Here is a 19566-nt window from a genome sequence, read left to right on the forward strand (position 1 = left end):
GCATTGCTACAGCAAGATATCAATCACTTTCTAGCAAGAGGTGATTGTCCCCTGCAGTGTTCATAGGGCAGACTGCCTGAGTACTCTAATGGCTGCAAAAAGAGTGAGAGGGTGAGGTGTTTTCAGGTATCTAATGGCATCCAAAGCATGTCCTTTTCCCTTGCTCTCTTGCATGGCAGATCCTGAGGTGGGGAAGGGAAAAGGAACATCCTGCCCCACTGCGGAGCTGAAGGTGGTGTTTTGACCTTGGAGCTTGCTGGACCTGGGTGTTATCCCTGGTGATGGGTGGGTGGCCTCAGGCCAGTTCACCTGCTGTGTCCTTCCCAGTCTCCTCAGAATATGGAGCTCATTAATTGTGTGTCCTCTTTAGAGAGCACGTAGAAATGCATGAGACAAGATGCACTGTACCAAGTGTTGGAGCCAGGAGGGAGCTTTGCTGTGGTGTAGGGTTCCTGGTGTGCACCCCATGCCACAAATGTGGGCACTGGGACCCTCAGCAGTGCCACATGCTGCCTTCCCCTCTCTCTGCTCTCTCACACAGATCCCTCTCCTTGCCTCTGTGCAAGGAGCTGACTGTTATTGTGTCCGTGAATGTACCAGGGAAGGGAGGGAAGAGGAGGTTGCTAGCAGTCCCTGTGGGCTGCCCAGGGGTGTGCTTCTGGTTGTTGAGCTGTAAATATATTTTGTACATGTTTTATCACCTTATATAATTTCATATTTAGTCTATTTTGTAAATGTAACTTTGTTTTGCTTCCAAAACTTTTCTGAGCTAGTGTGGTGATTTATTCTGGAGGTAACCCTCCATCCTGTGGGAGTGAATTTCTGATGGTTTTTGAGGGGGCAAATTTAACCCTACAACAAGCAGCTAAACCACCCCTGCAGTCTCCCAGTGAGATTAAATTTCCACTGGTGGGGGGGAAGATTTGCTTTGGTGGATCCCTTGCCATGCAGGAAGCCACACTCACCAAGTTCCTTTGTTCCTCCAGATCACCAGTGCAGCAGAGACGGAGGCAGTCACATCCCAGAAGCTGGTGAAGGGACATGCATACTCAGTCACTGGGGCAGAGGAGGTAGGTGCACTGCCCCAAAGGGCTGAAAAGCAGCAGGCTTTGCATGTAGCCTGGGCCATGGCAGCCACTAATTGCTGTCAGGGCTGCAAATTCTCCAGTCTCACCTGTTTTTCCAGAGCAGGTTATGAGCCCTGTTTTTCTGAAGAAGTACTGAATTAGTTGGCATCTTTTGGTTAAATGCAAACTTGACTTTTTGGAGGGTTGGCCAAACCCCTTCATCTCCATACCTACTGCTGTTTCCTAGCAAGTAAGGTGGTGGGAAGCCCTGTGCGAGGGCACACTACCCTCTGCTGGTGGCCAAACCCCTCAACACATTTCTGTGTAGCAGGCAGCACTGTGCCTCAAATACACAGTAAGATCACAGAATGGACATCATCAAGTCCAACTCCCCTGCCAGGGCAGGTCACCTAGAGCAGGCTGCCCAGGACAGCACCTAGGAGAGTTTTGAATGACTCCAGAGAGGGAGACTCCACAACCTCTCTTAGCAGCCTGTTCCAGCACTCTACCACCTTCTAAGTGAAGAAGCTGTTCCTCATGTTTAGATGAAACTTCCTATCTTAAAGTTTATGCCCATTACCTCTTGTCCTGTTGCTGAAAGATTGGCCCCATCCTTCTGATGTGAGAGATGTGTGCCAAGTTAGAAACAATAAATGATTGTCCCTTCAATGCCTGCCAAGCATGCCTGCAGGGCATGGCATTTGAACACTGAGTGCCTGATCAAGAGCAGGTGACTGGTGAAGTTAAAAGTAGTGTAAACAAATGAAAGCAAATCATGGCATCCTTCCAGATGTGCAAGGGGCTTTTGGTTACTTCACCAATTGTTTCTGAAACTTCAGAGAGATATAGAGAGCTGCTGACAGGCTGTACTGAAGTGGACACTGCTGGTGGGCAGGTTTATGTTCTTGAATTTGGTCCTCTTCTCACAGCAAAGGAGGAGTTTGACCTTAATTCACACACATGCATGATTTAGACAGGCTTTTCCTCTGGAGATAGGTGCAGGCTTTGTAAGGATAGTTCCTCTTGGAAATGAAGGCATCATTTCTGAACACTGTGCTGCTGGTGCTCCCTGCAGTGTTCTTGGCTTTGGCCTCTGTAAGCGAGCCAGCTGCTTCCTCATTTTAGTACTGCGTTCCTCATCAGTGCTGGGTGTTCCCACTGAAACTCACACTACTTTGTCTGGCCTGGCTTCAGTGCATGCAGAGATCAGCAGATAATAAGCCAGGGCCTTGGTGCAGTGTGAGGAGCTGATGATGCTGACCACTTGTGGTCAACAGAATCACAGAAAGGGTGGGGTTGGAGAGAACCTCCAGATATCACTGAATCCAACCCCTCTGCCAAAAGCAGGATCACCTAGGGCAAGTCACACAGGAATGCATCCAGGTGGGTCTTGAAGGTCTCTAGAAAAGGAGACTCCACAATCTCTCTGGGCAGCCTGTTCCAGTCAGAAGGGTTGGGACCAAAGGGAGTAGTCCATCTCTTGTAACAGGCTTATATTTGTATAGAGGGGGGAAGAAAGCATTTGAACACAAGAAGGATGTTGAACTGCTGGAGTGGGTCCAGAGGAGGGCCACAAAGATGGTCAGAGGGCTTGAGCACCTCCCCAGTTGGGACAGGCTGCAAGAGTTGGATCTGTTCAACCCAGAGGAGAGAAGGTTTGGGGGAAACCTTATAGCAACCTTCCAGTACATGAAGATGGGGACGGACATTTTACAAGGGCTTGTAGTGATAGGATGAGGGGTTTTAAACTGGAGAAGGGTAGATTTAGACTGGATATTGGGAAGAAATTTATTACAGGGAGGGTGGCTGGTGAGACACTGGAAAAGGTTGCCCAGGGAGCTTGTGGATGCCTCCCCCTGGAAGTGTTCATGATAGGGTTGGGTGTGGCCCTGGGCAACCTGGTCTAGGGGAAGGTGTCCCTACCCATGGTGGGGGATTTGGGACTAGATGACCTTTAAGGTCCATTCCAACCCAAACTATTCTATGATTCTTTGAATGTGAAAAGGCACTTTATACATTGATGAAAACATCAGAGAAATATTCACTTGCACCTCCTTTGTGGCAGCCTTGTGGCAGTGTTATGTTCCCTTTGCTGGGAATTCTAGCAGAGGGAATTATTTTTGGTTACAAGCTTTGGTTTGCACATACCATAAACCTCTGGATGAGATAAGAGCCAAATCAGCTTTTGTTTTTATACACTTCAGTGTTTGTGTAGCACCAAGATACTTTGTCATGTCCTGTTGCCCCAGAAAGGGTGAAAAGGGAGCACAGAGCTGAGCCTCTGAGTAACTCTCCGTACACTTCTGATCCCATCAGGTGAACTTCCGAGGAACAATGCAGAAGCTGATCAGAATCAGAAATCCCTGGGGGGAAGTGGAGTGGACTGGAAAATGGAATGACAAGTGAGTTGGAACCACAGGCTTGTAGTGCAGGGCTATGATCATGCTTCTCCTGTCAACTGTCTTCTCCCTACCTCAGAGTTCTCTCTAAGTTACATCTGAATGTGATGTTTGCTCCAAGCTGCTTTGAAAAAGCATCCCACCACTGTCATCTCCCAGGTAGGCAGCACAGCATGTGGTGCCCTTGAAACAATCACTTGCCTTTGTGGAAGATGCAGTCATTCAGTTGGTAGATCCTCCAAAGCTCTCTGCCTCTTTAACAGCCCAGGTTCAGTGGTAAGCTACCAAAAGCTTGCTTTCTAAACAGGCTTTTAAAATCCATTTCTGCTCTTAGAGTGAAAGGCAGAGTTTGCTTACTCCTGTGGCTGGGAAGTGTTTGGTTTGGGTTTTTCTTTTTCTAGAATAAAGCTCTGTCTTGGTTGAGGCATTATCACTTTCTGAAACTAGAACTGGTTTTGTTGCATACTGTGGGTATATAGGAAGTGAGGTACTGAATACTCCAGGTCCCTGTGTTCGAATTCTGCTGCTGGTTTCAGAGCTTTGGAGCTGCTGTCACCTAGGTATTGTGGAGCATTGCAGCCATGTGGAGTTATAAGAAAGAAATCATTGTGCCAGACCAGCTACATTAGGATTTAATCTGTAGTGTACCCTGTAGCTGACATGGGGTTTGCATTTCAGCTGCCCAAACTGGAGCGGTGTTGACCCTGAGGTGCGGGAGCGGCTGACCAGGAGGCACGAAGATGGGGAGTTTTGGTGAGTTGCGCTGGCTTTCCTTTCAGGCTGAAGGGAATGCCTTCTTCTCTGCTCTTTTCAGACCATGGAACTTCTCTCAGTACCTTCCCCAAGATGAATGAGCAGATTCACTTCAAATCCTAGTGCTAAACTGCAGTGGGAGGGGGGGATACACAAGGCAGTCCTACAGAAAACTTGGTCCGTCCTAAGGAGACGCTGCCTGTGGCATTGCCTCCCACAGGATGGCGTTCAACGACTTCTTGAGACACTACTCCCGCCTGGAGATCTGCAATCTGACTCCAGACACCCTGGCAAGCGACAAGTACAAGAAGTGGAGCCTGCTGAAGCTGGATGGAAACTGGAGGCGAGGCGCCACTGCAGGGGGCTGCAGGAATTACCCGAGTAAGAGCATGTGGTCAGCACCGTGATGGAGAAACCCTTTATACCTGCCCACTTTCTCTGGGTGCTGCTTCTGGGAGGGAATGGCCTGTGGAGGGAGGAGGATGTACATGGGAAAGCCAGCACTGACATCCAAAACCTGCAAGTGTTTGGGAAATGTGGCTTGCTGATGTGAGGGTCTAGTTATGGTTGTAAAGACTGGGGGAGAGGAGTATAAATTTAGCCTTCTCACATCTGATTTTGGAAGTCAGAGCTGCATCTGTCCTAGCTGATGTGTACATATCAGCATGGTTGTTTCCAAGGAAGCCTCTGAGTGCTTTTTCTTTAATCCACTTCCCAGACACTTTCTGGATGAATCCACAGTATTTAATCAAGTTGGAGGAAGAAGATGAGGATCCTGATGATCCTGAGAGAGGTTGCACCTTCCTTGTTGGCCTGATTCAGAAGCACCGGCGGAAGCAGAGGAAGATGGGAGAGGACATGCATACCATTGGCTTTGCAATTTATGAGGCAAGTAAGGCACTGGAAGTGCATGGAAGGAAAAGGAAAGCTATGAAAGGGCTATAAAAGCAACCCTGTAACTGAGGTAGTGCAATTCTTAGACTAGGCTTTCAGCCGAAATTGAGCTGGACACCAGCCACAGTAAGGAGAATTCCACACAGATGTTTAGAAAATGATCCTCCCCTAAACAGTGATCTCACACAGGGACAGGTACCCAGAAAGATGATGGAATCTTCATCCCTGGAGATATTAAAACCTAGACTAGACAAGTTCCAAACCAGTCTGACTATGATATTTGCCTTGCTTTGAGCAGGGGCATTTGATCCAGATGACCCAAAGAGGCTGCTTCTCAGCTGTAATACTCTGTGCTTCTAAATGGAGGAGCAGTAAAAGTGTTTAAAACAAACAAAATGTAAAAATTAAAAGTGCAGCAAGCTGGTCTGACCTTCACTTGTCAGGCTGTGGTGAGAAGTGGCAGAATGAGGGCAGCGGTGGCAGCCATGTGATCACAGAATCACAGCATGTTAAGGGCTGGAAGGGACCTCAAAAGATCATCCAGTCCAACCCCCCTGCCAGAGCAGGATCAGCTATACCAGATCACACAGGAATGCATCCAGGCAGGGTTTGAATATCTCCAGAGAGGGAGGCTCCACAACCCCCCTGGGCAGCCTGCTCCCCAGGGCTCTGTCACCCTCACAGCAATTTTTTTTTTTTTTCCCTCATATTTACATGAAACTTCCTATGCCTCAACTTCCACCCATTGCCCCTTGTCACTGGGCATCACCCAGCACAGCCTGCCTCCATCCTCTGGGCACTCACCCTTTACATAGTTATAAATATTGATGAGGTCACTTCTCAGTCTCCTCTTCTGTAAGCTAAAGAGCCTCAGCTCCCTCAGTGTCTCCTCCTAAGGAAGATGTTCCACTCCCTTACTCATTTTTGTGGCTCTGCACTGGACTCATTCAAGCAGTTCCCTAAGGTCTTTCTTGAATTGAGGGGCCTAGAACTGGACAGAATATTCCAGATGCAGCCTCCCCAGGGCAGAGTAGAGGGGGAGGAGAACCTCCCTCGACCTACTAACCACACCCCTTCTAATACACCCCAGGATGGCATTTGCCTTCTTGGCCACAAGAGTACGTTGCTGGCTGGGACACTGCTAGCTTGGGGAGTGTAAACCCAGCAGTAGAACTATCCCAAACACCTGTAAAACTCCTTCTGCTGAGTGAAGGGTCAGAGATGTGTCCATGGTAACTTCTTAAGCAGGACATTTTATTCAGGGCTGCAAAGCAGCAATGCTTAGCTGGCACTGAAAATGGGACTAGTGCTGCTGCCTTCGGGTTGCTCTGTTGCTTTCTTCATATCCCAGCTTTGGGAGAGCTTGTCAGAGTCTGGTCCCCATAGGCAAATAAGCTAGATCCTACAGGTTATGGGGAAACTGCATTTTTGTCTTGCTCAGCCCCTGCCTTTTCTCCTGATGATGGTCAGGGTGTGAAAGAGAAAATAGGACAAAATAGTACTGTCTACAAAAAAATATCATAGCAGGTCACAGAGTAGAAGTTCAGCAGGAAACCACAACCACTGTGGCTGCTTCTATGCCAGGCTGTGCCCACACTGTCCTGGGTGAGCCTCACTTGCCTCTGGGGTGAATCTGGGAGCTGACAGCTGAGCCAGCAGTCAGTGTTGTGTGATATGGGCTCAACATTCACCTACTTCCTCAAGCCAAGTCCTTTTTTCCAGAGTGTGAATGTACCTGCCAGTGAGTGGTGAGAAGCAGCAGCCCTGGTGCTGCCATTCATCAGGTAAATAACTCTCCTTTTCTCCTTGCAGGTGCCCCCCGAGGTACGTAGCACGAATTGGTGGTCAAGGTGCAGAGCTGGGGCTGAATGGCTTATAGGAAGAAATGTTTCAAAGGATCCTTCTTCACTGCAGGACAGTGCTGACTGTGCAGAGTAAAATTAGAAGCCATTTACTCTGGAAGGGGCGGGCCCTGAGCCCATGTTGCATTTTCAGTGTGTCTTGAGTTGGGATAAGAGCTCTCTGTACTGCAGAAATTCAACAGAGCTGCTCTTCCATGGGTCTTTGCCCAGCCCAGACCCACATCTGCTCACCTAGAGTGCAGCTGCTTTTCTCAGGTTTGTGCAGAGTTTGTTTGACACACAAGTAGCATTTCAAGGAGGTGTTTATTTGTATTTCCCTAAGCACCATCTCTGTTGGTTTCTCTCTGCAGGTAGCTCACAGCATGCTTTGGGGATCAGAGTGGGTGGCAAAGTGGTGCTGCCTATGGAATAGGAGGCAGGGCTGCAGGCACCTTTGAGCTGTTGCTCCCCAGAGGAAGGGTGAGCTTGAGCAAAATGCCTGGGTAACCTCATTGTGGGGTTTGCTGTACCTGTGAGGGTGCATGCAAAGCAGCCAGAGCACTTTGCAGCTCCCAAGGCTATGCTCAAACTAGCTGCTGTTACATTACACATGGCTTCATTGGGAGAGGAAATGATGCTGCCAGTTAGTTAAATTTCTTAGGTACTTCTTGAATGCCTTAGCAGTACTCTTTCAGCTGCTCACCTCTCACCCTAGTGGTCCCAAACCCTGATTTCCATCAAAAAGGTGCTCTGGCTGTACCCTCCTGACTTCATTTTTCCCTAAAGGCAGAATTTTACCTCCCACCACGGCAGCAGGTCTGACAGGTTTTGTGCCCTTAAAAAATCCAGGAGGACAGGCAGGGGGAGTTTTCTGAACTATGCACATTCCTGATGTTTGCTTCTAGAGCTAAGCTAGCCCACCTCTAAAACCCTGCCCAGGAGAGTTTGTTCTGGAAGATCATACACTCCAAATATGCTTTTATAATTGCATTTTTTCTTGGAGCCCTCCAGTAGTGATTTATCATCTTTAAGATAGTCTGACCTCAGAGGCAGTCCCCTGGTGGCACCAACTCTGAGTCATAAACCACCTTCACTTTAAAGAAAAAGTAGTTGGTGGGAGAATTTGCCAAATGTCTTCACACACCCATTATCATCTGCAAAGCATAAGCATGACTCAAAATGATTTATTGAGATGTTCTGCAGAATACATTGGCTCAGGAGTGGTGTGGTGGGGTGCACCCTCTCCCTTTCTCTTATCGTTTCTGGGTTCTGTTGAAAACCAAAAGGTACCTGTTCCCATGGTTAGGCCACACCTTGAGTTCTGTGTCCAGTGCTGGGCTCCTCAGATTAAGAAGGACATTGAGACTCTTGAACGTGTCAACAAGGCAACAAGGCTGGGGAGAGGCCTCAAGCACAGCCCTGTGAGGAGAGGCTGAGCGAGCTGGGATTGTTTAGCCTGGAGAAGAGGAGGCTCAGGGGAGACCTTACTGCTGTCTACAACTACCTAAAGGGAGATTGTAGCCAGGTAGGGGTTAGTCTCTCCTCCAAGGCAACCAGAACAAGAGGACACAGTCTCAAGCTGTGCCAGGGGAAGGTGGAGGTGAGGAGAAAGCTCTTCCCAGAGAGAGCTGTTAGCCACTGGAATGTGCTGCCCAGGGAGGTGGTGGAGTCACCATCCCTGGAGGTGTTCAAAAAGGGATTGGATGTGGCACTTGAAGCCATGGCTTAGGAGCCATGAGGTGTTGAGTGACAGGTTGGACTTGATGATCTCTGAGGTCTTTTCCAACCTTACTGAGTCTATGCCTAGCTAATTGTCAGATCTGTTATATTTTCAATTGGTCAATGCAAATAGATGCAGACTGTGGAGTATTCTTTTTTTTGTTTTCCCTCCTCTTTCTTTGCTTCTCATAAGTTTTCTGGCCAGACCAATATTCACCTGAGCAAAAACTTCTTCCTCACCAACAAAGCAAGAGAAAAATCCAACACCTTTATCAACCTCCGGGAAGTGCTGAACCGGTTCAAGCTCCCTGCGGGAGAGTACATCATCGTGCCCTCCACCTTTGAGCCCAACAAGAATGGGGACTTCTGCCTGAGAGTCTTCTCTGAGAAAAATGCAAACTCCACGTACGTAGCTGTTTTGGTCTCTCTCACAGGCGTGGAAGGATGAAGCAGCCCAGGGCTGGGGTACGGCAGCTTCCCGCAGGGAGAGGGATGCGCAGCTGCCCTCTGCGGGTGAGGTTGTGGCAGTTCTTCTCTGTCTCCAGTTTCCCCATGTGCAGCTGAGGGAGGAATCACAGAAGGGTAGAGGCTGGACAGGATCTCTGGAGATCATATAGCCCAAGCTCCCTGCCAAGGCAGGTTCACCTATAAAAAGGTCCCACAGGAACACATCTAGGTGGGTTTTGAATCTCTCCAGAGATGGAGACTCAGCCACCTCTCTGGGCAGCCTGTTCCAGTGCTGGGTCACCCTTGAATTAATGTAGTTCCTCCCCATATTTAGAATGGTGATACAATAATAACCCAGTATCTTATAGTATTGGTGTTGGTATTTTCACCACCAGCCCTACCTGGGCAGACATGGTAAGTCATTGGGCTGTAGGCAACTGGTTGCCACAGCACAAGTTGGCCTGTGGAGAGAAGAAAACTCCAGAGGGTGGCAGACTGGGTTCTCTGCTTGGACTCGGGAATGTGTGTGCTCTTGGCTCTTTGGGAACACACTACCAACAGCCATTGATATTGCATCTTTGAGATCAGGCTGGAAAATAAAATCAAGATAATTGCTCATGGGACCAACTGTAAGCTGTGAAGCCATATTTAGATGTTGCATCTTAAAGAACAACTGAGCCAAGGCCTTGGGAAGGGGTGTGGGATCTTTCCTACTGGGTTCCCTTATGCAAAGCAAGCAGAAACCTTTCTTCTTTTCTGTAGTCTTTTGATCCACGTTTCTGTGGTGGTGAAAAAACCTGGGACTTCAGCTGTGTGAAGTCACACTGCGCTTCTGATGGGCCCTCAGCAGTGCTTATGCACCTTTGTAGGTGTGATGCTCCCACAGCAGCTGGAGGACAGAGTGAAACACTTCTCCTCCCACTCTGACATGTTCATATGACTAATGCTCTCACTTCTTGCTGGTTTGAAGGAAAAAGACAAGAATAATAAAAGAAAATGTGACTAGATAAAGTTTGATTTGCACCCAGGAGCCTGGCCCTGGCCTAAGGTCTGTAGGCACTGGCACGAAGTGTCCCAAGGGTTATGTCTGACTCAAAATCCTGTCTGTCTGCCTCTTGTTGCCATAGCTGGCAAACTCCTGCTGTCACTCACTGGTGGTATGCAGTGTCTGTGGCTGATTAATCCAGTAACTTTTGAGCACTCCTCATTATTCCCACAGTTTAAAGAATCTCTTTGTAACTGAAACTTGAAGGAAGGGCATCGAAAAAGGGTCATGTTTTAGTTTTAATGTTGATTTCTTTCTCTTTCTAGGGTTATAGATGATGAAATTGAGGCCAATTTTGATGAGGTATATGTAACTTAAATGTTTTAAATGGAGATGATTTTGTTGTAAGGAAGTGGGGGTTTGGTGCCTGTTCCCAGTGCAGGGCAGTGCTTTTCTGTAGGTGTTACCCAGAACTGTTGTCCCACTTTGGAAACAGATTTTCTGCTATCCTTAGCTGAATGTCCAGCAAATGAAATCATTAGGAGCAATAATTGAAAGATACCATGCCCTTTATCCTGAGCTTGGGCTTCTCAGGTAGAGGAGATCAGGTGCTCTGCAGAAGTAACTGGAGCCACTGGAAATCCACTTTGCTTCCCAGAATTCCAGGAGCACAGCCCTTTAGCTATAGGAGGCTTTTCAGATGGGATGGTTTTTTCCATAGTGGCTCACCATCTGTTTCATGTTGCTGGAGCTGAGGGTGTTTTGCCTACTAATGCATCTGCCCCTCTCTGTGATTTGTTTGGGTTTGTTTTGTTGTTTTGCCTTTTTGTTTGTTTGTTTGGGTTGGCTTTGAGCCAGACAAGAACTTATATTTTGCTTTCTTTTCTTTGCATGAAGACAGCTACTCCAGGAGTAGCAACAGTGAAGTTCTGCATTTGCCCCCCTCCCTAGAGGTGTTCAAGGCCAGGTTGGACAGGGCCTTGAGCAACCTGGTCTAGTAGAGGGTGTCCCTGTCCATGGCAAGGGGGGTGGAACTAGATGATCCTATGATGGCAATTTTTAAATAAAATGCATGTTTAATTTTAATTTAGGTTTTTATTCTAATAAAAGTCATTGCAGGAGGTTTTCTCAGGCAGAAAACTTCCTCCTTTCCATATTCTCTGTTTCTCTCTCCTAGACCGAGATCAGTGAAGAAGACATTGATGCCAGCTTTAAAAAGCTTTTTGGGCAGCTAGCAGGAAGTGTGAGTGCTGTTCTGTTAACATCTTACCCACTCACCCATCTTACCAGTAAGAGAAACATCTCCCCCAGGATGCAGTTCTTGTGCACAATTCTTGTGCTGAGCCAGATCTCAGGCACGTGAGTAATCGTGCCTGTAAAAATGTATGTAGTCACCATCTGCTTACACAGCAGGTGTCACACACACCCAGCAATCTTCACTCTCTTTGAACTGCCTGCTGGACTTTTATCTCTGTAAGTCCCTAGCTCTGTCTTTTGGTCAGAACGTTTGGTGCAGGGAGATGATGAGGGGAGGGCTGGGCTGTGCCTTCTCCCCAGGGCTCTTGCCTGCCTGAGCCCTTGGGCAGACCCTGCTACCTGGGAATTGGTGGTGCTCGGGAAAGGGAGGTAGGGATTGCTCAGTGCTTGCACTCCTATCCAAGTCAAACTTCAAGGGATGTTTGAACTTGGCCATCTTGCCTGATGGAAGCAGAGGCTGCTTATGAGATGGTGTCTACATCTCACACTGAAAAACTTGTTTTCCTTTTAAACACAGGATGCAGAGATTTCTGCCTTCGAACTGCGCAGCATCTTGAATAAAGTCATGGCTAAGCGTAAGTACTTTCCTCCAGCTGCCCACCAGCAGGTTTCCACTGTGGCTGTGAGAGCACAAAACACACTACTGACCTGGGCAGAGTCGAAGCACTGGGCTCTGCCCCAGGCCTGTGGCTTGGATCTCTGTGTGGCCGTGGCCACATGTTATCCTGCTTCATGAGGGGGCTGCAGCAACACTGGGGCTGTACAGAATCACAGAATCAATCAGGTTGGAAAAGACCTTAGAGATCAAGTCCAACCTAATACCTAACACCTCATGGCAGCTAAACCATAGCTCCAAGTGCCACATCCAATCCTTTTTTGAACACCTTCAGGGATGGTGACTCCACCACCTCCCTGGGCAGCACATTCCAATGGCCAATTACTTTCTGTGATGAGCTTTCTCCTCACCTCAAGGGTACTGCAGATGTGTTTCACAGGAGGTGTGCTTTGGCAAGAAGCATAGGGGTGCCTTTTCTCCCAGAATGTGGCTGCCAGGAAGATGAACATATTTGATTAATACTTGATAATAATCAAGAGAAGTATTGCTGCTACCTTGGTATTGATTCACTTAGGGATCAAATAGTAGCCTAGCTAATGGTCTGGGGTGTCCCTGAGGAGAAACTTTGAAACTCTGGGCTGTTTTTTTTCCTGTGAAGTGATTCAGTGCTTGGCTCTGCATTATTTTCCTTTCCATTACAGAGCTCAAGAAATCAGTGGTTGAAAAAAAGTGTGTCCCTCTAATTTCCAAAGTGAAATCTTGGCCAAATAGACAGGACAAGCCCTGTGAGGAGAGGCTGAGGGAGCTGGGGTTGTTTAGCCTGGAGAGGAGAAGGCTCAGGGGAGACCTTATTGCTCTCTACAACTACCTGAAGGGAGGTTGTAGCCAGGTGGGGGTTGGTCTCTTCTCCCAGGCAACCAGCACCAGAACAAGAGGACACAGTTTCAAGCTGCACCAGGGGAAGTTTAGGCTGGAGATGAGGAGAAAGCTCTTCCCAGGGAGAGTTGTTAGCCATTGGAATGTGCTGCCCAGGGAGATGGTGGAGTCACCATCCCTGAAGGTGTTCAGGAGGGGATTGGATGTGGCACTTGGTGCCATGGTTTAGTAGTCATGAGGTGTTGGGTGACAGGTTGGACTTGATGAGCTTTGTCTTTTCTGACCTTATTGATTCCATGACTGTGTTGGATGTCTGTGTGCACCAGCCGGCTAGCAATGGTGTGTTGTGGCTTAGCAGGCTTGATTTGATGTTCTCTCCTTGTAAGAAGCTACCTACTACTGACATACATAGGTCAGAAGTCCACTTGGTCCACAGAAGTCCACCCTTGTCTTTGTAGGCAGACAATAAAAATCTATGTCTCTTTCTTCTGTAGCACACCTACAAGCTTAGATTAACTGGGCTGTTTGCTGGGGAAACATCACAGCTGGCTTTTACCCTGAGCTGCTTCATCCAGTTGCAGAGGAAGCAATCAGGCACAGGGAAGCAAAAAAGTTGGCTGTAAAGCTCATGAGGTTTTTAGGAAGGTGCTTTGGCACAGCACACAATGATAATCCTGTCTTCTGCTCTTTCTTTACAGGCCAGGATATTAAATCTGATGGCTTCAGCATTGAGACATGTAAAATAATGGTTGACCTGTTAGATGTATCCTTTAATCAGAGTCATAGGATGGTTTGGGCTGGAAGGGGCCTTAAAGATCATCTAGTTTCAACCTCCTTGCCATGGGCAGCAACCCCTTTCACTTAGATCAGGTTTCTAAGGTTTAAGGCTGTTCCTGGATGATACTCTTCTGCCTGTGCTTAAGTAGGTGATCTGCTTTCATTGTGGTGGGTCCATACTGATGTACTAATGACTCCTGAGCTGGAGAAACTGGTTTTACCCTGGTTTCCCTCAATAAATGTGGTTGCCCTTGCTGTTACTGCAGGGCATGTCCACATGCATTCTCCCAGGCAGAAGGGGAAATCCATTATCAGACAGGACAATCTGCTTTCAAGTCTTGCCAACTGTTGCATGTTCTGCCTTCTCTGGGGACAAAATGATGACTGTACTGGGAAAAGGCAACTGGCTCTCAGCATGGTGTGGATAACCTTGGCTGTAGAGTTTGAACATGCACCTCTGGGTGCACCTCACTGCTCTGCTGTCTGGCTGGATTTGGTAAGGGCATCGTAGAGCCATGAGGACTTAGCAAATAGAAAACAAGAGAAATATAGGAAGCAGAGGACACTGGATTTGGGGCAGCTTTTACTCTTAAGAATAAAGGCAAAAGTTTAGGATGAAGGATTAAGTCTAAGAATAGTTGTGTTCAAGTTTTCTGTGCTGTGGGAGTTGAATTGCATAGTAAGAAAAAGGGGAAATGACAGGAATAAAATGATGTTATGGCAGTCTGTAGGCACCCCTGAGCAGGAGCCATGCCTTGACCAGGTTATTTTGTTAGCTGTCTGTGCAAGAACTGAAGTTCTCCAAAAATAGTAGGCTTGGTTGTGGCTTTTCCTGTTTATAATCCAGATTTAGGACTCATGCTTCTGTAACTGCAGGTGTTGAATCAGCTACATGGAACAAAATGGCATCAACTTGGCTGTTTTATACTTATACTGAAAAGGGAGAGAGAGAGCTGCCAAAGGAGAAGCAGCAAGAGCTTGTGAGCTGGTCACAGTTAAAATGAGTCACTCAGAATCAGCCTACAGAATGGGCTGCCCAGGGAGGTGGTGGAGTCACCATCACTGGAGGTGTTTAGGAGGAGACTGGCACCAAGCACCCCATCCATGGTTTAGTTGATCAGATGCTGTTGGGTAATAGGTTGGACTTGATCTCAAAGGTCTCTTCCAACCTGGTTTATTCTATTCTATCACAGAATGTTAAGGGTTGGAAAGGACCTCAAAAGATCATCCAGTCCAACCCCCCTGCCAGAGTAGGATCCCTTGGAGCAGGTCACCCAGGAATGCATCCGGGTGGGTTTTAAATGCTTCCAGAGAAGACGTCACAATCTCTCTGGGCAGCCTGTTCCAGTGCTCTAGCACCCTCACAGTGAAAAGGTCTTTAGTTATGTTTCCATGGAACCTCCTCTGTTCCAGTTTTCACTGGCTGCCCCATCACTGAGCAGAGCCTGGCTCTGTTCTCCTGATACTGGCCCCTCACATGTTTATAAACATGAGTGAGGTCACCTCTCAGTCTCCTCCAAGCTGAAGAGCCCCAGCCCCCTCAGTCTTTCCTCATAAGGGAGATGTTCCACTCCCTTAACCATCTTTGTGGCTCTGCACTGGACTCTTTCAGGCAATTCCCTTCTTTCTTGAACTAGGAGGCCCAGAACTGGACATAGGTGTGGCCTCACCAGGGCAGAGTAGAGGGGGAGGAGAATCTCTCCGGACCTACGAACCACAGCCCTTCTAACGCACCCCAGGATAATATTGGCTGCCTTGGCCACAAGGGCGTACTGCTGGCTCGTGGTCATCCTTCCGTCCACCAGGACCTCCAGGTCCCTTTCTGAACTGCTCTCCAACAGGTTGATTCCCAACATCTACTGGTTCATGAGGTGGTCATCTTATTTAGAAGGACACCTTGGACAGCTGTTGTGTGTTCAACAGGATCAGTCCTTCAGAAAGGGCTTGCATCCTTTCCTTAATTCTAATATTTATTTCTTTTTAAGCATTCAATCACAACAGCCCATGTAAGTAAACTCAGCACAGGGAGGGGAAAGCCCTTTTCTTTCCTTCCAAAGTGATGCCCTTAACTCAAAGAAGAATGATGGCAGCGGTAAACTGGGACTGAAGGAGTTCCACACCCTCTGGACGAAGATTCAGAAATACCAGGTGAGAGGTGTTCAGAGGTGGAGGTGTTTGTAGACTGATTTTCCTCATAGAATGGGAACCATCACACTTCCAAAGCAGGGACTGCCACTTCAGCTCACAAAGCATGTGTGTCCTTGATCCCCCAGGGTTTGTCTATGTCCAGGAATATGACTGCTTGAACCTCAGGCAATTTGGGGGAAGGGCTGAAGGAGAGGCTGCCTCCCTTCCTGCCTTATTCTTGGAGGGCTGTCTGTTTTAACTCGTGTCCAAATCACAGAATCACAAATATACTTACTCTCCTCATTTAACAGTGCAAGTCTGGTGTCAGCCTTGCCACTTTGGCAGCAGTAGTGCCATCCTGCATGAGCAGTCAAGGAATTCTCCAGAGCCTTCATCCCCTCTGGCTGCTCCATTAAAACAACATCCTAAAGCAGCTTTTAGATGAATTGGGAGACAAGTGGTCCTTCAGGCCAACTCCCAAGTAATGTGCAGGCTGCATTTCAAAATCTTTGCCTCTGATGGAGGCCAAAACATGCTCTGAATTATTGACAAGTTCTGACTTCAGGTTTTGTGTTCTGCAGAAAATTTACAGGGAAATTGATGTGGATCGATCTGGCACCATGAATTCATATGAGATGAGGAGAGCACTGGAAACAGCAGGTATTTCAGAGAATCATAGAATTGGTTTGGTTGGGAAAGACCTCAAAGGTCATCAAGTCCAGCTGTCAACCTAACACCACCATGGCCATTAAACTATGTCCTGAAGTGCCATGTCCACATGCTTCTTGTACAGCTCCAAGCACAGTAACTCCGCCACCAGACAGGTCCTAAAAGTCTCTAGAGAAGGAAATTCCGCCACCTCCCTGGGCAGCCTGTTCCAATTTGCATTGGTCTGTGTCTTTCTAGGTTTGTATCAGCTTCAAGCTGGGTTGACAGATGCTCACTAGCATCCTGTATATTGCTTGTAAAACAAAAAAATCCTGGGTTCCCAGACTTGAAAGGCCTCAGTTCAATCCAGATGCTCAGACTGGGCTGAGCAGTCTTTGGGTGGAAGCATCTTGCCACGCAGGCATACTAAAAGCATCTGAAAGGAGTGTCAGGTTTGCAGTTGTCTTTAGTGACCAGCTTTTGGAGAAGCTTAAAAACTTCTTTACTGTTGAGGGAGACAGGGCGATGGAACAGGCTGCCCAGAGAGGTGGTGGAGTCTCCTCCTTTAGAGACTTTTAGGACCTGTCCGGATGCATTCGTCTGTGACCTGCCCTAGGTCACCCTGCTTTGGCAGTGGGGCTGGACTCAATGATCTTCAGAGGTCCTTTCCAACCCCTACCATTCTAGGATTCTAAGCACAACCTGGTCTCTTAAGAGCATACTGTTGTCTTTCAGTGTGTATGTGTGGGTTTGGCATAAGCTGGTACAGCTGGGGTACTGCCACCTAGGGAATGGAAGGGTGATGCTTACAAGATCATTATGAGTCAGTTTGCTGCTACAACCACTGGAAAACAAACCTTGAGGTACAGTGATGATGGGCATGTCACAGAGCCATACAGTCCTAGATTAATTTAGTGATCCTCTGGGGCCATCCCAATGTCTACAGGTGGGCTTGCTGGAGCCTTCCCTTCTTGTCACCATGTAAGGTGAGGTAGCATTTCTTTTTGTCCCAAAGTTAGAATCATAGACAGAATTGTTTCAGCTGGAAAAGACCTCTTAAGATCACCAAATCCAACTGTCAATACCACCATAGCCATTAAACCATGTCCTGAAGTGCTGTGTCCACATATTCAGATACTCTTCACAGAAAGCCACTGCTTCATTTCAGGTCTAGGTGGGCAGAGTCTGGCATCTGCCTTGTCACTTCGGGAAGGACCATGAGCTGCAGCTATTGGCTGTGTCCAGAAGTAGCTATCTGAATTAAAGCAGTATATAAGACTCGGGGGGGGTGAAGTTGGGTGGAGCTCTTTGGGGGTGTTTGTGGTGGTGTTATTTGCTTGGTTGGGGGGGGGGGGGTGTGTTTGTTTTTTTAAGTACCTCTTTATTTATAAAACCCTTGCCCTTCTCTATTTAGGTTTCAAATTAAACTGCCAGTTACATCAAATCATTGTGGCCCGCTTTGCTGATGAAGACCTCATCATTGACTTTGACAACTTTGTCCGGTGTCTGATTCGGCTGGAGACTTTATTCAGTGAGTACAGGCTCAGCTAGGCAGACTCTTGCTTTGTTCAGCCTTTGAGAACCCTTTCACTGCAGAAGTTTCTTGTGATTGATATCCAACCTAAGCCTCCTCTAGATTTGTTCCTGTGCAACCTGCCCTAGGCACATCTGCTTTAGTATCAAGGTTGGACTAGATGATCCCCAGAGGTCTCTTCTAACCCCCCACAACTCTGTGATTCTGTGTTTTCAAGTTTAGGGTAAGTCCTACAGAAAACTTTGTACTGAAACGAAAGTGACTTCAAAGCTAAGCTGTAAATGCAGCAACCTAGATTTAAGAATCAGTCTTTTAGGGCAGGCTGCTGAACTAGACCCAGACAGTTTTGTATGCAAACAATTAAGATGCTGATTTTAAAAAACAAAGTCAGTTTAAACACTCAGAAATTGACAATCAGTGAAAAATGTTCAGTCTCATTTTATACACAGCAGGCTATGATTTCAGAGTGGCCCTTTCTGCTTTGAAGTGTTTTGTGACTTGCCAGAGACTTAAGAATGTGAGAATAAACTCCTTTTGATCCTGAAGCACAATGAAGAGGAAGGCTTTCCCCTTGGTTCCTATACTCATCCCTGTCTGTCATCTCTCCCTTACTACAGAAATGTTTAGAAAACTGGATACTGAGAGAACTGGAAGGATAGAACTGAACCTCGTTAATGTAAGTTCATTGAGCTGTAACACAGTTGCTGTCACCTTTTTGCAGGAGGAGGAATTAGCAGTAGAGACTGTCTCCATTCTGACTGAGCTAGGCTGGTTGTATGTAACACATCAGCTACATGCTGGATTTCTCTAGCATGAAAGTTTAGAAGCAGCCTACACAATGGTTTCCCTTTCTAAAAATGTACCCACAGTCTCTTGTGCTCTCTAACAACACTCCAAGTTACTCAAACCTGATGCCACTTCCCCTTTACTGGAAGTAATTTTGGCTGAGGGCTTCCTCTATGCCTTTTCTGTCAACAGGGGAAAAATGTAGGTGCAGGAATGACTCACAGTATTGACCACATCTGCTGCTTTTTTGCACCCTCTAGAAAGGACTGAAGATAAAACTTTCCTCCTACACAAGTTGAACTTGCTTATTACCTGACTATAACTTATTTATGGACCTATACAAGGAGGAATGTGTGCCTTCTGACTTCAGGGAGATTAAATTTATATTGCTCAGGAAAGATCCTGAAATTACTTCTCTAACAACAGGCTTTCTTCCTCCTGCTAGAAATACTTGCCACAGGTATTTGTACTGAACTGATCCTTGGGGCTATGTTCTCCCCCCCCACTCTCTCCCATTGCAGTGGCTGTGCTTTACGGTCATTTGAGCCACTGACTTCAAGAGACCAAGAGGAAGAGACTCAAACAAGCGTACAAGTAATAGCCCAACATGAATGTGCCTTAACTTCTGCGTGGCAAATTTTACATGTGGGTCTAGGAAAGAGTGTTCTACTTCAACTGAAGAAGAATCTGCAGCCTCATTTTTATGCATCTGCCAGTCTTTATCCTACTCCTCTATCTTATACCCTGTACAAAAGCTCGGTTGGTAGCCAGCAGTGCAACTTTTGGAAATGCTGCTTTGCTAATCTCTTTTATGTTTAAGGTGTTTTACATGACTTCTGGAAGAAAGCTCAACACTCAGATTTAAGTGCTTTTCAAGTAAGAGCTCCATTCCATCCTGCA

The 19566-nt window shown here is 47.2% G+C and overlaps 1 protein-coding gene across 1 annotated transcript in view; it reads left to right on the plus strand.

Annotated features, from left to right (window-relative positions):
- CAPN2 (calpain 2) overlaps positions 1-19439 on the plus strand; it is a 32079-nt gene extending 12640 nt beyond the window's left edge. The window contains exons 6-21 of the mRNA XM_054170337.1: positions 987-1070; positions 3384-3469; positions 4145-4219; positions 4440-4600; positions 4938-5107; positions 6926-6937; positions 8867-9078; positions 10432-10468; positions 11283-11348; positions 11880-11937; positions 13493-13557; positions 15651-15719; positions 16280-16358; positions 17761-17877; positions 18498-18556; positions 19188-19439. Coding sequence (XP_054026312.1) covers positions 987-1070; positions 3384-3469; positions 4145-4219; positions 4440-4600; positions 4938-5107; positions 6926-6937; positions 8867-9078; positions 10432-10468; positions 11283-11348; positions 11880-11937; positions 13493-13557; positions 15651-15719; positions 16280-16358; positions 17761-17877; positions 18498-18556; positions 19188-19211 — 1374 coding nt within the window. The 3' untranslated portion in view covers positions 19212-19439. The remainder of the gene's footprint in view (positions 1-986; positions 1071-3383; positions 3470-4144; positions 4220-4439; positions 4601-4937; positions 5108-6925; positions 6938-8866; positions 9079-10431; positions 10469-11282; positions 11349-11879; positions 11938-13492; positions 13558-15650; positions 15720-16279; positions 16359-17760; positions 17878-18497; positions 18557-19187) is intronic.
- Positions 19440-19566: the final 127 nt, after the last annotated feature.

The sequence above is a fragment of the Dryobates pubescens genome, chromosome 2 (genome assembly GCF_014839835.1).
Source record: "Dryobates pubescens isolate bDryPub1 chromosome 2, bDryPub1.pri, whole genome shotgun sequence".
Lineage (NCBI taxonomy): Eukaryota > Metazoa > Chordata > Aves > Piciformes > Picidae > Dryobates > Dryobates pubescens.